Source organism: Corvus kubaryi, unplaced genomic scaffold (assembly GCF_017639235.1).
Source record: "Corvus kubaryi isolate FWS band 111438036 unplaced genomic scaffold, C.kubaryi_AGA036_p1.0 37262, whole genome shotgun sequence".
NCBI classification, from domain to species: Eukaryota; Metazoa; Chordata; class Aves; order Passeriformes; family Corvidae; genus Corvus; species Corvus kubaryi.
In genome coordinates, this window is record NW_024581078.1 from 981659 (window position 1) to 993852 (window position 12194).

Consider the following 12194-nt stretch of genomic DNA (forward strand, 5'->3'; position numbering starts at 1 on the left):
TCTTTATTGCATTAAAGCTCCGGGATGCTCATCGAGGGGATGTTCAGATCCAGTGCTCCATCCAGACTTCCACGGGAGCAATTGCTCCTCCTGCCACAGTTCCCTTGGCAGCAGCTGCAGGATGTGGGATTCTCCTTCCCTGTCTGAGCCTCCGTGCTGTCAAATCCTGATGTGTCCTGGTTGTTCCTGCAGTGCTTTAGGTGCTTCTTCCTTTGTGTAAATGGCTCTTGGAGAGCTTTAGCCCTTCTTTTCACAAGGGCCTGGAGTGCCAGGGGAAGGGGGAATGGCTTCAAAATGTCAGCAGGGATAGGTGGGATATAGGGAAGGAATTCCTCCCTGTAAGGGTGGGGAGGCCCTGGAATGGATTTCCCAGAGCAGCTGTGGCTGCCCCTGGATCCCTGGAAGTGTCCAAGGCCAGGTTGGAGCAGCCTGGGATCAGGGAAGGTGTCCCTGCCCATGGGATGGAATGGGATGGGCTTTAAGGTCCCTCCCAGCCCACTCCATTCTGGGTTTTCAGGGATGTGTTGATCTGTACTGCAGCCTCTGTGGGGTTTGGGGCAGATTTCCCTTCCCTTGGAGCAGCTGCTTGGTGTGAAGGGGCCGTAGGAGGGGAATTGGCCATGCTGGAGCTTCCTGTGCTGCCCAGGCACATCCTTCTAGAGCAGGGAGAGGCAAACCTCCCCGGCAGGTCCGGCCTGGCCAGGACAGCCCGGCTGTTTTGGTTACGTGGTCGCGCCGTGAGTCCGTCGGGTTGGGCTGAAACGGGGGGAGGCTGCCAGAGCCCAGGAGCTGTCGGAACATCTTGGATGTTCTTCCACTTCACCTTGAATTTGAGACTTTGACTCATCACAGAATGGTTTGGGTGGAAGGGACCTTAAAGCTCATCCTGTCCCACCTCTGCCGTTCCATTCCAGTCCATCCCCACCCTCACAGGGAAGAATTCCTTCCCCATATCCCATCTAAACCCACTCAGTTTGAATCCATTCCCCCTTGTCATTCCATGACCTTTTCCAAAGTCTCTCTCCATCTCTCCTGGAGCCCCTTCAGGCACTGGAAGGTCTCTCCAGAGCCCTTGCAGCAGCATTCCAGCATCCAAAGGACCTACAAGAAACAGGATGCTCTGATCTTTGGAAGGACCAGAACAAACCAACCACTCAGAGGAACCACTGGAGCAGGGTTTGCTCAGGGGTGTGATCTGGAGCCTCTTTGGGAACCAACTGAACCCTCCTCACGTGGCTCAGTCTCATTCCTTAGCTGAGCCCTCATGTCCCAAATCCAGAGCTGCGGTCGCTTTTCCCTGTTGGGAGCTGGGCAGGGATGTGCAGGGGCTGGAGGGGATGGATGCCCATGCTTGGAAAACAGAGCCAGATTGTCCAAAGCAGCCCACAGATATTTGCAGGGTGCTGGTTCTGCTCTGATCTCTTCACTTCAAGAGCTGCATGATCTTGGTCATGTTACCCCAGATGGGGTGTCCAGTCAGGACAGAAGAAAGCTGGAATTCACTCTTTGCCATTGATGGCTCCGTTGCCTTCTCAAGACCAAGGATTTCTTCCCACTGCACCATTGAAAATGTAGTTTTATTTGAAATAAAAAGCATGCTGAGGGGTTTTCTTATCTTGATTTTTCCCACAGTGCAGTTCCTTCTGTTGATGTGCAGGGTCTTCCTCTCAGGAACATCCAGCTGTTCTCCAGGCCCAAATAACTGGGATAGTTTGGCCCTACAGCACTGACAGCACGTTCCTTGTCGGGAGCAGTTGAATTTCCATGGCTCTGTGGAGTGGTTGGAATTGTGACTTCTCCCAAGCAGGCAAAACACCTCCTTCACTTCCTGCAGCCTCCGTGTTCCCCCCTCCCCGGCGCTCCGTGCGAGGTGCGTGTCCCGAGGCCTCGGCAGGGTTTCGGGTGGATCCTGGGCAGAGGGAGGGAGACCTGCTGGGGCTTGTCCTGGGCTCGGTGTCGGCACAGGCGCTGCCTCCTGCTCCCCGTGGCCGCAGAGCTGCCTCGTCCCAGGGCATCCAGCCTGGCAGATGTGTCCAGGGAGAAGGACGGGGGCACTGGGGTGGTCTCTCCCTAACTATAAAGAGATGAGGACTTGTGGGGTGTGAGCTGTTCATAGGGAAAAAATTCCCGTTCCTACGGTTGGTGGTGAGGGAATGCTGGGGTAGTGTTTGGGCCTTGGGCAGCAACCACTTCGGGTGTGTTTTTGTTTAAAGCACCATTACTTTAATAATTCTTCCCTGGTGCTGCTGCTGAGGCTGCCCTGCCTTGGTCACATCCAAGAAATCCCAGAGCAACTTGGGATCCTTGGGCATCTTGAGCAAGAAGCTGAGTATCCCAGAATCCTGGAATGGTTTATGTTGGAGGGACCTTAACCATGGACAGGGGCACCTTCCACTGTCCCAGGCTGCTCCAACCTGGCCTCGGACACTTCCAGGGATCCAGGGACAGCCACAGCTGCCCTGGGAATTCCATTCCAGGGCCTCCCCGCCCTTACAGGGAAGGATTCCTTCCCAATATCCCATCTATCCCTGCCCCGTCAGTTTGAATCCGTTCCCTCTTACCCTGTCACTCCAGACTCAATATCCACGGGTTGTCTCCCAGGGCTCGGCTGTTCCCAGGAAATGTGGCTTTGTGGATGGCAGAATTCCCTAAAGCCCTTTTGCCTGGTGCTCCATGGCGAGGGCGATGCCCATTCTCCCTCCCTGCCCCGAGCAGGTGCCAGGTGCTGCTCAAGTTCTCACCTGTACCTGGAGTGGGCGGCGCCTCTGCCTTTGGAAAGCGTTTTGGGATCTTTTCTGGATTAGAGCACATAGAAAACATTGGCTGTTCCTGGTTGCCCAGGTGTGGCCGAGCTCTTCCACCTGTGCATTCCTGAGCCCTCCCAAACTGCTCAGCTTCCTCTAAATTTTAAGGTAAAGAAGCAAAGGGAAAAGAAAAAAATAAAAACCGCACTGAGGTTCCGTGGAAAACTGGTAATTAAAGAGGTGTTTTGTCAGCACTTTTGGTTGTGATCCCATCTTGATGTGGTCGTCTCATTTGAATGTAAATGTCAAATTCCAGAGCTCCTAGAGGAGAGGGATTGGGTGACATCCTGCTGAGGGAAGCACAAGCTCAGGGGTTTCGGGGAGCTTTGGGTGCTGCTCTCGAGCTGGGGGGTCTGGGAGGAGAGAGGTGAAGAATTGAGGTTTTGCCACTTGTCGCCTGGCTGCAGGGCATTCCCAAGTGGATCTTGCCCATTCCATCATGGCGTTGAGCCTTGTTGTCTTGAGCATGCAGTGGGTTTGGGGTGTTTGGAACTTCTTTTGAGTCTCCCACTCAGGAAGTTCCCAAAGCCCCAAATCCATGAGGTGGAACGCTCCGTTTCCCGTTGGTAATTCCGAGGCTGTTCAGCCCCTTGGGAAGGGAATGGGGGGTGATTTTTTAAGGACTCAATCTCTGGATGTGGCTGGAGCATCCAGGCCCTGACTCGATTCCTGGGGGGCTCGGGGTGGCCCCTTTGCCCCCCACTGTCCTCGGCCACCGCGGCCGCAGGACACAAAGGCCGTGTTGTGTGCAGGGTGGCCGAGTTGGACAAGGCTCCAGGCCGGCCCTCGGCAGTCTCATGACCCTGCAGCCATTCCCACACTGTCGGGATGATTATCCCAGCCCCCAGGATGGGGGGGTGACCTTGCCTGGATGGTCTGGCTGCTCCCCCAGGCCCCCAGAGCCGGGGTGTGTGGGGGACAGACACGGCTCCCTCAGGATCGCAGGCCAAAGCTTCCAAACGCTGCACGCAGCTCAAATCCCCGGGTTTTCGGGGAAAAAAAGCTTTGTAAAGCATCTCTTGTAGAGGGGAAGGGGAGGGGGAAGCTCCAAGGCCCTTTTTGGGGTGGGCAGGGATATGGGATCCACTTTCCTGTGTGTGGTGGCTCTGATCAGGGGCATTTGGGGAGCTCTGTTGCTGCCCTGGTGGGGATGGGACCAGCGGTGCTGAGGCAGCAGGAGCCTCCCTGGAATCCCAGCTCGGGAGGCAGGAGGGTCCCTGGGATCCCCTGGGGATGCTGGGATGGGCTGACCTTGCCCAAGGTCACACCCAGAGCCGGGGCCGCGTCCGGAGCGGTGCCACCAAACGGCCCTTTGCCCTTTCCTCCCTGCCAGGACCCTGATGTGAAAATCTCTGAAATTAGGGCTGAAAGGGCAAATCCTGGAGCGCAGGAGGTGGCTCTGGAGTCAGTCCCAGCTGTCTCAGGAAGCTGCCTGGCTTTGGTGTTTGCTCTTGGTGGCAGGACTGGGGCCTGCCCTGCACATGCAGCTCCCCTGCATCCTCCCTCCTCCTCAGCCCCATCCCATTCCTCTTGGGAGCTGAACACTGGTGTCCTCCTGCTGTTGCATAGCCAGGGATTTGTTCCAGATCGGTGTTCCACAGCCTCAGACCTGCCTTCTCCTGCCTTTTCTCTGTGTAAAACAGGAAGGTGCCAAAATTAAACTCGTTTTCTGGGATTGACCAAACTTTTCAAAAATGAGTAAATATGGAAAACTACTGAGGAGGCTGGGCTGGGTGGGGGAAGCTGGAGTTGTGCAACCTGGGCTCCTGCTCCGTGCTGGGACCCGGGGCTGGCAGTTGCTTCCTGGGTAATTGCTCCTATTCTGGATGCATCCTGACTCATCCATCCCCCCATGGAGTGGGACAGGCCACGTCCCACCGTGCCTCAGTTTCCCCACCTGGAGATCAGGAACTCGGATACTCCAGCCTTGTGCCAGGGTGGTTTGGGAACCGATCTGTGCGTGTATTTCTTGGCTCCCGCTGATCCCAGTGTTTGCGATGGGGGAACTACACTGATTTTCCAGCAAAGGCATCACTGCTTCAAGGAGCACGTGGATTTGTTGCTTGAGATGGAGAGGAGGGAAACATTATTCCTAATTTTTGGGATCAGAGGACTGGGATTGTGGGATAATTGAGGGCTGGCAGTTTGGCTCCAGTGTCCCTTTCCCAGCAAAGGGGATCCCTTCCCACCAGGGCTGCTTGGTTCCTTCTGGGTTTTTCCAGCCTTTGGAGTCAAGTGGATCTGTCAGGAGTGACTTTATTTATTTATCTTGTCCCAAACAAACCCTTGGCGTTGGGAAGAGCCGCTGCTTGTGCTGGAACCTGTCCAAGATCCGGCTCTGGTGCTGGCACTTGCTGACCCCGATGTCCTTTCCTCTCTCCTGCTCCTGGGAAAGAGCAGGAGCTGCCTCGGGTTCAAGGGATCAGCTCTTGTCTGTCAGACACCTGCAGCAGCACGTTGGGGTGGCTGGAGCTCCCCTCTCCCTGCCCTTCCCAAAGGGTATTCCCTGCCTGCATCTCTCCAGGTGTTCTGGCACCCTGGGATGAGTGATGGGAATGGTGTTCCCGGTGATGACATCATTGTGCTGGCTGCTCTCAGTGAGCAGGGGACCTTCCCAGTAGGACTGGGAATGGGAAGGGCTCCCAGAGGTGGACTGGGATGCACTGGGGAGGCTCAGGCCCACGCTGGGCACGGCTGTGCTCGCTCTGGGTGCTGCCTGGCTGGCGATCCCAGCTCCCTGCCAAGGCGTGCTGCTCTGGCCCAGATCCGTGCTAATTCAGCTGTTCTCACTTGAGAGCACCTGGGCTCTGCTCCTCCTCCTCCTCCTCCTTCCCAGGTAAGTACAGGACAGGCAGGATGCCGGGCAGGACGATGGGAGAGGTCCAGGGGACAGGGAGAGGCGCGGGGGACACGCGTGGTGCTGCCGGGTGCGTCCCTCAGGAATTTGGGAATTCTCCCCATGTCCCCAAGCTGTGACTCACAGCCGTTCCCTCCTTTCCCGCAGCCTTTAGCGTGGAAGATGGCGGGTGGCGTGGACGGCCCCATAGGGATCCCGTTCCCAGATCACAGCAGCGACATCCTCAGCAGCCTGAATGAGCAGAGGAACAACGGGCTGCTGTGCGACGTGGTCATCCTGGTGGAAGGCCAGGAGTTCCCCACCCACCGCTCCGTCCTGGCAGCGTGCAGCCAGTACTTCAAGAAGCTCTTCACCTCAGGGTTAGTGGTGGACCAGCAGAACGTGTATGAGATAGACTTTGTGAGTGCGGACGCCCTGTCGGCGCTGCTGGAGTTCGCCTACACCGCGACCCTCACTGTCAGCACTTCCAACGTCAACGACATCCTCAACGCCGCCACGCTGCTGGAGATCCCGGCCGTCAGGGATGTCTGCACGGATCTCCTGGAGAGGAAGATTCTGGCCAAAAATGACCAGATGGATACAGTAGATCAAATTGATCAGAGGAACCATCTCAGAGCAAAAGAGTACCTGGAGTTCTTCCAGAGCAACCCCGTGAACGGCCACCAAGGCAGCTTTCCGTGGACCAACCCAGAGTTGAGAGACCTTCAGAGACTGAACTTCCGAGGCCAAGAGGAGGAGGAGGAGTCGAACTGCAATGGCCTGGACTTCTACTCGCAAGCCACCCCAACCGAAAGACCAAAGGCAAGTGACTGTGACCCTGACAGCAACCCGGCCATGTGGCTGGACCGCGAGGACGAGGAGCCGGTCAGCGGCGGGATGTTCTCCCCTTCCCAGAACGGACATTACAGCAGCCGTGGCTTGGCCACCCCAGGAGAAGAGGAGGGGGGCACCCCCAGGGGCCCTCTGGACCCGCAGGAAGCTGGGGACTCGCCCAGCTTCATCCCCACTGGCACGGAGACGGAGGACGATGCCAGGGAGGTGGATGACCTGGCCGCCAGCGCCCTGCTCCAGCAGATGATCAACTCCGTGGGGCGTCAGCAGCTCGGCGACGACGACCGCAAGGACGAGGACGGGGTCATGGATTATTACTTGAAATATTTCGGCAGTTCCAGCGAGGGCGACGTGTACCCGTCCTGGTCCCAGAAGGTGGAGAAGAAGATCAGGGCGAAAGCATTCCAGAAGTGCCCCATCTGCGAGAAGGTGATCCAGGGCGCCGGGAAGCTGCCGCGCCACATCCGCACCCACACTGGGGAGAAGCCCTACGAGTGCAACATCTGCAACGTCCGATTCACCAGGTACGGGCCGGGCGCGGGGGCTGCACAAAGCCGGCTCTCCCCGGGAGCCGGCGCAGGGCTGGGCCTGGGTGATTTTATCTCCCCTGCTCTGCTCATTTCCATCCTAACAGAGTTGGGTCTGGAGGCCAAAGTTTTCCAGGGAGACGAGCGATTTGGGGGTGTGACACTTGAGCTGTCTCAAGGGGCCTGGCTCGCTGGCCAGTGCCACCATCCCGCTGTCCTGAGCTGCTGAGCTCTGCTGGAAACCCGGCCAGAGCTGGAGTGACGTGCTGGGGAAACAGAGCTGCAGCTCTTGGCCCGTCCGTCGCGGCCGAGGCAGGAGCGGGGGAATCGTTCGGGAATGGCTCCATGGGGTGGCTGAGGTGGCGGTGGTTGGGTTGGAAGGAGGTTGGACCCCGCTCGTGTCCTGGCAAACCGAGCGCTGCGGCCCCGGTGCAGCTCCCGCGGGCGTTCGCCACGGCCCCGTCCCTAATCAGGGCTCCTCTGCTCCTTGCCTGGGCCAGGGAGCACCAAAGAAAGGGGACATTGTTTGGATCCCTCCCGGTTCACTCCAGTCCGCAGTCGGGCGCCGCCTCCTCTCCCCGGGCTCTGTGGCCGCCGGGGCTGCGCTGGGGTGGGGGTCCCACCCTGGAGCGGCCCTGGCCCTGCTGAGGGGCAGCATGGGCTGCCTGGGCCTGGGGCCTGCTCCCTTCCCTTTCCCTTTCCCTTTCCCTTTCCCTTTCCCTGCTCCCTTCCCTTTCCCTTTCCCTGCTCCCTTCCCTTTCCCTTTCCCTGCTCCTTTCCCTTTCCCTGCCTGCTCCCTTCCTGCCCTGATATTCCCACTGTGCCAGTTCCCACTGCCAAGGCCGGCCCTTCCAGGCCGCTCGTGCTTTGGGGGCTCCATCCCATGGGGCTGCTCCATCCCATAGGGCTGCTCCGTGTGGGACCCATGAGGGATCCCTGGGGCAGCTGCGGTGCAGCCGGAGGGGCCGAGCCGTGGGCAGAGGCCGCGTCCTGCCCCTTCCCCTGGTCCCGGCCGCACCCAGCCCACGTTGGAGAGCTGAGGAATGCAGATAATGGCAGGGGCAGGGTGCCAGCCCTCCCTCCCCGCTCCCCCGGCCCTGCCACGCGGCACCTCCCTGCTCCGGGGGCCCGGGGGGCCCATCCCAACCGGTCCCACAGCGATCCCACAGCGATCCCACAGCGATCCCACCCCCCTGTGCAGGATCCAGGGGCCTGCAGGATGTGGAAATGCCACAGGGTCCCTGGCAGCTGGTGGCACTGCAAGATGAGGGGAGGCCCAGGGATTTTTGGGGCGGGGGCGTTGGTGGGGCAATGCCACCCCAGCCCTTTTCCATCCTGCTCCCCTTCCGTGGGTTTTGGATGAGGACCTGCTCCCCATTGGCTCCCAGGAGGGCCTGGCACCTGTAAAAAAGCTGCTTTCCTAAAACACCAGATTCCAGCCAAAATACATCCTGCTGCTGCTTCCCACAGCCGGGGTTTGGGCCTGGAGAAGCCTGGATAGGGACAGGGAGCTGTCCTTGGCACCACTGTTCCCTGTCGTGCCCTGAGCTCGAATTCCCCCTGATTTTATTATTCCTTTGCTCTCTTTCCCCCTCCGCATCCCACAGCTGGAAAACAAACCCCTTCCCCGTTCCACGGGGCTCTGGGAAGGCTGGACACGGGAAGCTGGCTCTGGGAGGGGGTTTGGGGTGTGCCAGGAGGAGCCGGGGCTGTTCCAGCCGGGTGTTCCCGGCCGGGTGGGGACAGGCCCGGCCCTTCTCAGGGATTTTTGCTCCCTGGTGCTTCCTGGTTCCTCTGCGGGCGCGGGGGGGAGGAGCAGTGGCAGCTCTGATAAGAAAAGAGAGAGTGGGGCGTTATAAAATGATAAATTTTAATTTCAAAAGGCCGTTTTTGTGTCCCTCACAGCTGGAGGTGATCTTGGGCTTTGATCCTTCCCTGGAGCTTTAGGATTTTTGGGATCCTGTGGGCAAAGGGAGAACGTTCAGGGCGGGGATCCGAGTGTTCCATCCGGGAGAGCGGAGAGGGACGGGGTGGATCTGCTTGGGAAGGGTCGAGCAGGTGCTGGGAGGGCAGGAGGGGCTCCCACGGCCTCGCCACGTGCTCTGGGCTGGGATTTTCCTGCAGGAAGCAGCGATGGCTGCGGCTCACGTGGCCCTGCTGGCCCCCGGCCCGGCCTGTGCACCGGCCCTGCCCCGGCTGGGGGAGCTGCGGCTGCGCCGGCCCCGAATGAGCCACACGGCCCCAAATGAGCCATGCGTGACCCCATAGCTGTGATCAGCCCTGTACTGGGCAAGGTGTGACCCCATAACCCTGCTCAGACCCCGTATGGGGCAATGTGTGACCCCATAACCCTGCTCAGACCCCATATGGGGCAAGGTGTGACCCCATAACCCTGCTCAGACCCCATATGTGACCGTGTGTGACCCCACACTCACACCCTGCTTTACGGGGCGATGCTTTACCCTGTGCTGCCGCTCAGCCCTGGATTGATGCTTGACCCCGTACTGGGCGATGCTCAGCCCCATACTGGTGTTCAGCCCTTTACTGATGCTCAGCCCTGTGCTGGACAGCGGTGACCCCATAGTGATGCTCAGCCCTGTACGGGGTGATGTTTGACCTCGTGCCAGGTGATGCTTGGCCCTATATGAGGTGACCTCTTAGCCCCATATGAGGTGATGTTCAGCCCCACACCGGGTGGATGCTCCACCTTACACCAGGTGGTTCCAATGTCCAGCCCCACACCCGCTGCTGCCCAACCCTGTTCCACCGACACCCCACCCTCTTCCATCCGCAGCTTTCCCCCATTCCCCCCATCCCTTCTCCCCGCTCCGCCACCACCCCAGAGCTCCCTCCCGGCCCCATTGCCCGCCCTGCCCGGGGCTGACGGTGCCCTGTGTGTGCTCTCCGCAGGCAGGACAAGCTGAAGGTGCACATGCGGAAGCACACGGGGGAGAAGCCCTACCTGTGCCAGCAGTGCGGGGCCGCCTTCGCCCACAACTACGACTTGAAGAACCACATGCGGGTGCACACGGGGCTGCGGCCGTACCAGTGCGACAGCTGCTGCAAGACTTTCGTCCGCTCCGACCACCTGCACAGGCACCTTAAAAAAGATGGATGCAACGGGATCCCGTCCCGGAGGGGCCGCAAGCCCCGGGTGAGGGAGGCCGGGGCGATGCCCCCCACCCCGACGGGCAGCGCCGAGGACGGGAGCTTCCCGGCCGGAGCCGAGAGCCAGGAATCCGAGGACACCGCGCAGGGCACCGAGCAGGAGCAGCAGCACTTTGAGGAGAATTCCAATAACGAAGCGCCGGGATTGAATGTAGCAGGAGGGTCGGATGAGGGTAACACGCAAGGACTCTCCTAAACCAAAAAAAAAAAAAAAAAAAACCCCAACAAAACAAAAAACCAACCCCAACCAACGAAACAACCACCTGAGAAACAAAGTCACAAAATCTAGTTAGTACTTTTCCTCCGATTTTTCTCTTTAAAAAGATGTTTCTCTCCCTTTTTTTAAGAAAAAAAAGCGATAAAAACAACAAAAAAAAAAAAAAAAAGAGAGATATTATATTAACGTTTTCCAATCTTCCCATCGTAAGCGGGGCTCCCCCGAGGATCCCTCATAGCCAAGGACCTTTTCTTGGAAAGGCAAGGACGCTAGGGAAGCACGAGGTGGGGATGGAAAGTGGCTCTGTCACATGGAAAAGAGCTTCCATGTAAATCCAAAGCTTTATTTTGTGTCCAAACACGTGTTTAAAAAAAAGAAAAGAAAAAAAACTTATTTCAGAGAGAGATCTATTTAAGAAAAAAAAAGGAAAAAATAGAAAAAAAAAAAAGGAGTGGTAGGAGTTGGAAGGGCTGTGGCAGGGCGGGGTTTGGGATTTGGGGGCCGGGGGCTCCTTCCCAGGAGATCGGGGTCAGGATTTGGGGTCCATCCCCCCAGCCCCGTGCGAGGCTCAGTCGGGCAGCGAGGGCTCCGGGTGGGGAGCGGCCGGAAAATTGCTGGAAATGTCTGGAAATTGCCTGAAAAAAAAAAAAAAAATCATGTGAGAGAGAGAGGGCAGCAGGTTCGGCAGGGTTTGTGTCGGGCACGCGGGGCTGGGGACAGCGGAGATGATGGGGACAGGGCAGGGCTGGGGACAGGGCAGGAGTGGGGACAGCCAGGGCTGGGGACAGCCAGGAATGGGGACAGGCACGGGGAGCAGCACCTGGAGCAGGGACAGCGGCGTGGGGACAGCGGGGGTGGCTCCGCCGTGCCGTGGATCCAGTGCTGGGGTGTCCATCCCCGTGGCCATCCCCGTGGCCATCCCCGTGGCCATCCCCGTGGCCATCCCCGTGGCCATCCCTGGCCATCCCCGGCCATCCCCGGCCATCCCTGGCCCTCCCCGTGTCCCCCCATCCGTCCCCACCCCGCAGTGCCCAGGAAGTGCCTGAGTCAGCCCAGCCCCCGCTGCCGGCAGAATTTGGGGCTGGGGGGTCCCAATTTCCCCCCCCCCCCGCCCCCCAGCTCCGCCCAGCGCTGCCCCAAAAACGCCTCCGGATTCCTTTGGAAAAAGGGTTCTTTGGGGTCTCCCCTAAAGGAGCAGGAGGCCTTTGGGAAGGGGGGAGCAGCCCGGCCCCCCAGCCCCTTCCCAAAAATGAATTGTATAAATATATATATCTAGAGATGCTCTATGGCTGGAGAGGCGGGTCCCGACCCTCGGGGGAAAAAGGCACCTTTGAGTTGGTCACCTGTTTTCTAAATGCACATTTTTAAATGCTAAAAAAAAAAAAAAAAAAAAAAAAAAGTAAAAAACCAGAGAGATTTTAAGCCCTTTTATTTTCAAAGCACTTTTTAGATTCTCTTCCTTTTATTTTAATTTTTTTGTTGTTGGTTTTTTTTTTTCTTTTGGTTTTTCCTTTTTTTTTTTTTTTTTGTTTTTTTTTTTTAAAAAAAAAAAAAAAAAAGCAGGTTTTGGCCGAATGTATTTTGGGGCGGGCGTGAGCGCGGGGGAGTGTGTGCTGGGGGTGGGGTGAGTGGTGGGGCTGGGGGAAGAGATGGATGTTTATTTAATGCAGAAAAACAAAAAAAGCAATAAAAAATTCCAAAAAAAAGCTAAAAAAATAAAAAGAAAACAAAGAAGTCTTAGCACTTTGCGATGGAACGGGTACTTTGAGCTCACTTTATCTTAATTTAAA

At 57.8% G+C, this 12194-nt stretch overlaps 1 protein-coding gene across 1 annotated transcript; it reads left to right on the forward strand.

Annotated features, from left to right (window-relative positions):
- The first annotated feature begins 1006 nt into the window (after window positions 1-1006).
- ZBTB7A (zinc finger and BTB domain containing 7A) lies at window positions 1007-11093 on the forward strand. The gene is made up of 3 exons (XM_042024414.1): window positions 1007-1870; window positions 5809-7016; window positions 9930-11093. Exons 2-3 carry the CDS (start codon window positions 5824-5826, stop codon window positions 10381-10383), a joined length of 1647 nt encoding a protein of 548 aa, XP_041880348.1. The 5' UTR covers window positions 1007-1870; window positions 5809-5823; the 3' UTR covers window positions 10384-11093.
- The last annotated feature ends 1101 nt before the right edge of the window (window positions 11094-12194 follow it).

Excerpts from the sequence above, each read along its gene's own strand:
- ZBTB7A (XM_042024414.1), top strand. The coding sequence starts at position 5,824 with ATGGCGGGTGGCGTGGACGGCCCCATAGGGATCCCGTTCCCAGATCAC. Across the intron at positions 7,017-9,929 it reads TGCAACGTCCGATTCACCAG|GCAGGACAAGCTGAAGGTGC; the intron begins GTACGGGCCGGG and ends TGCTCTCCGCAG.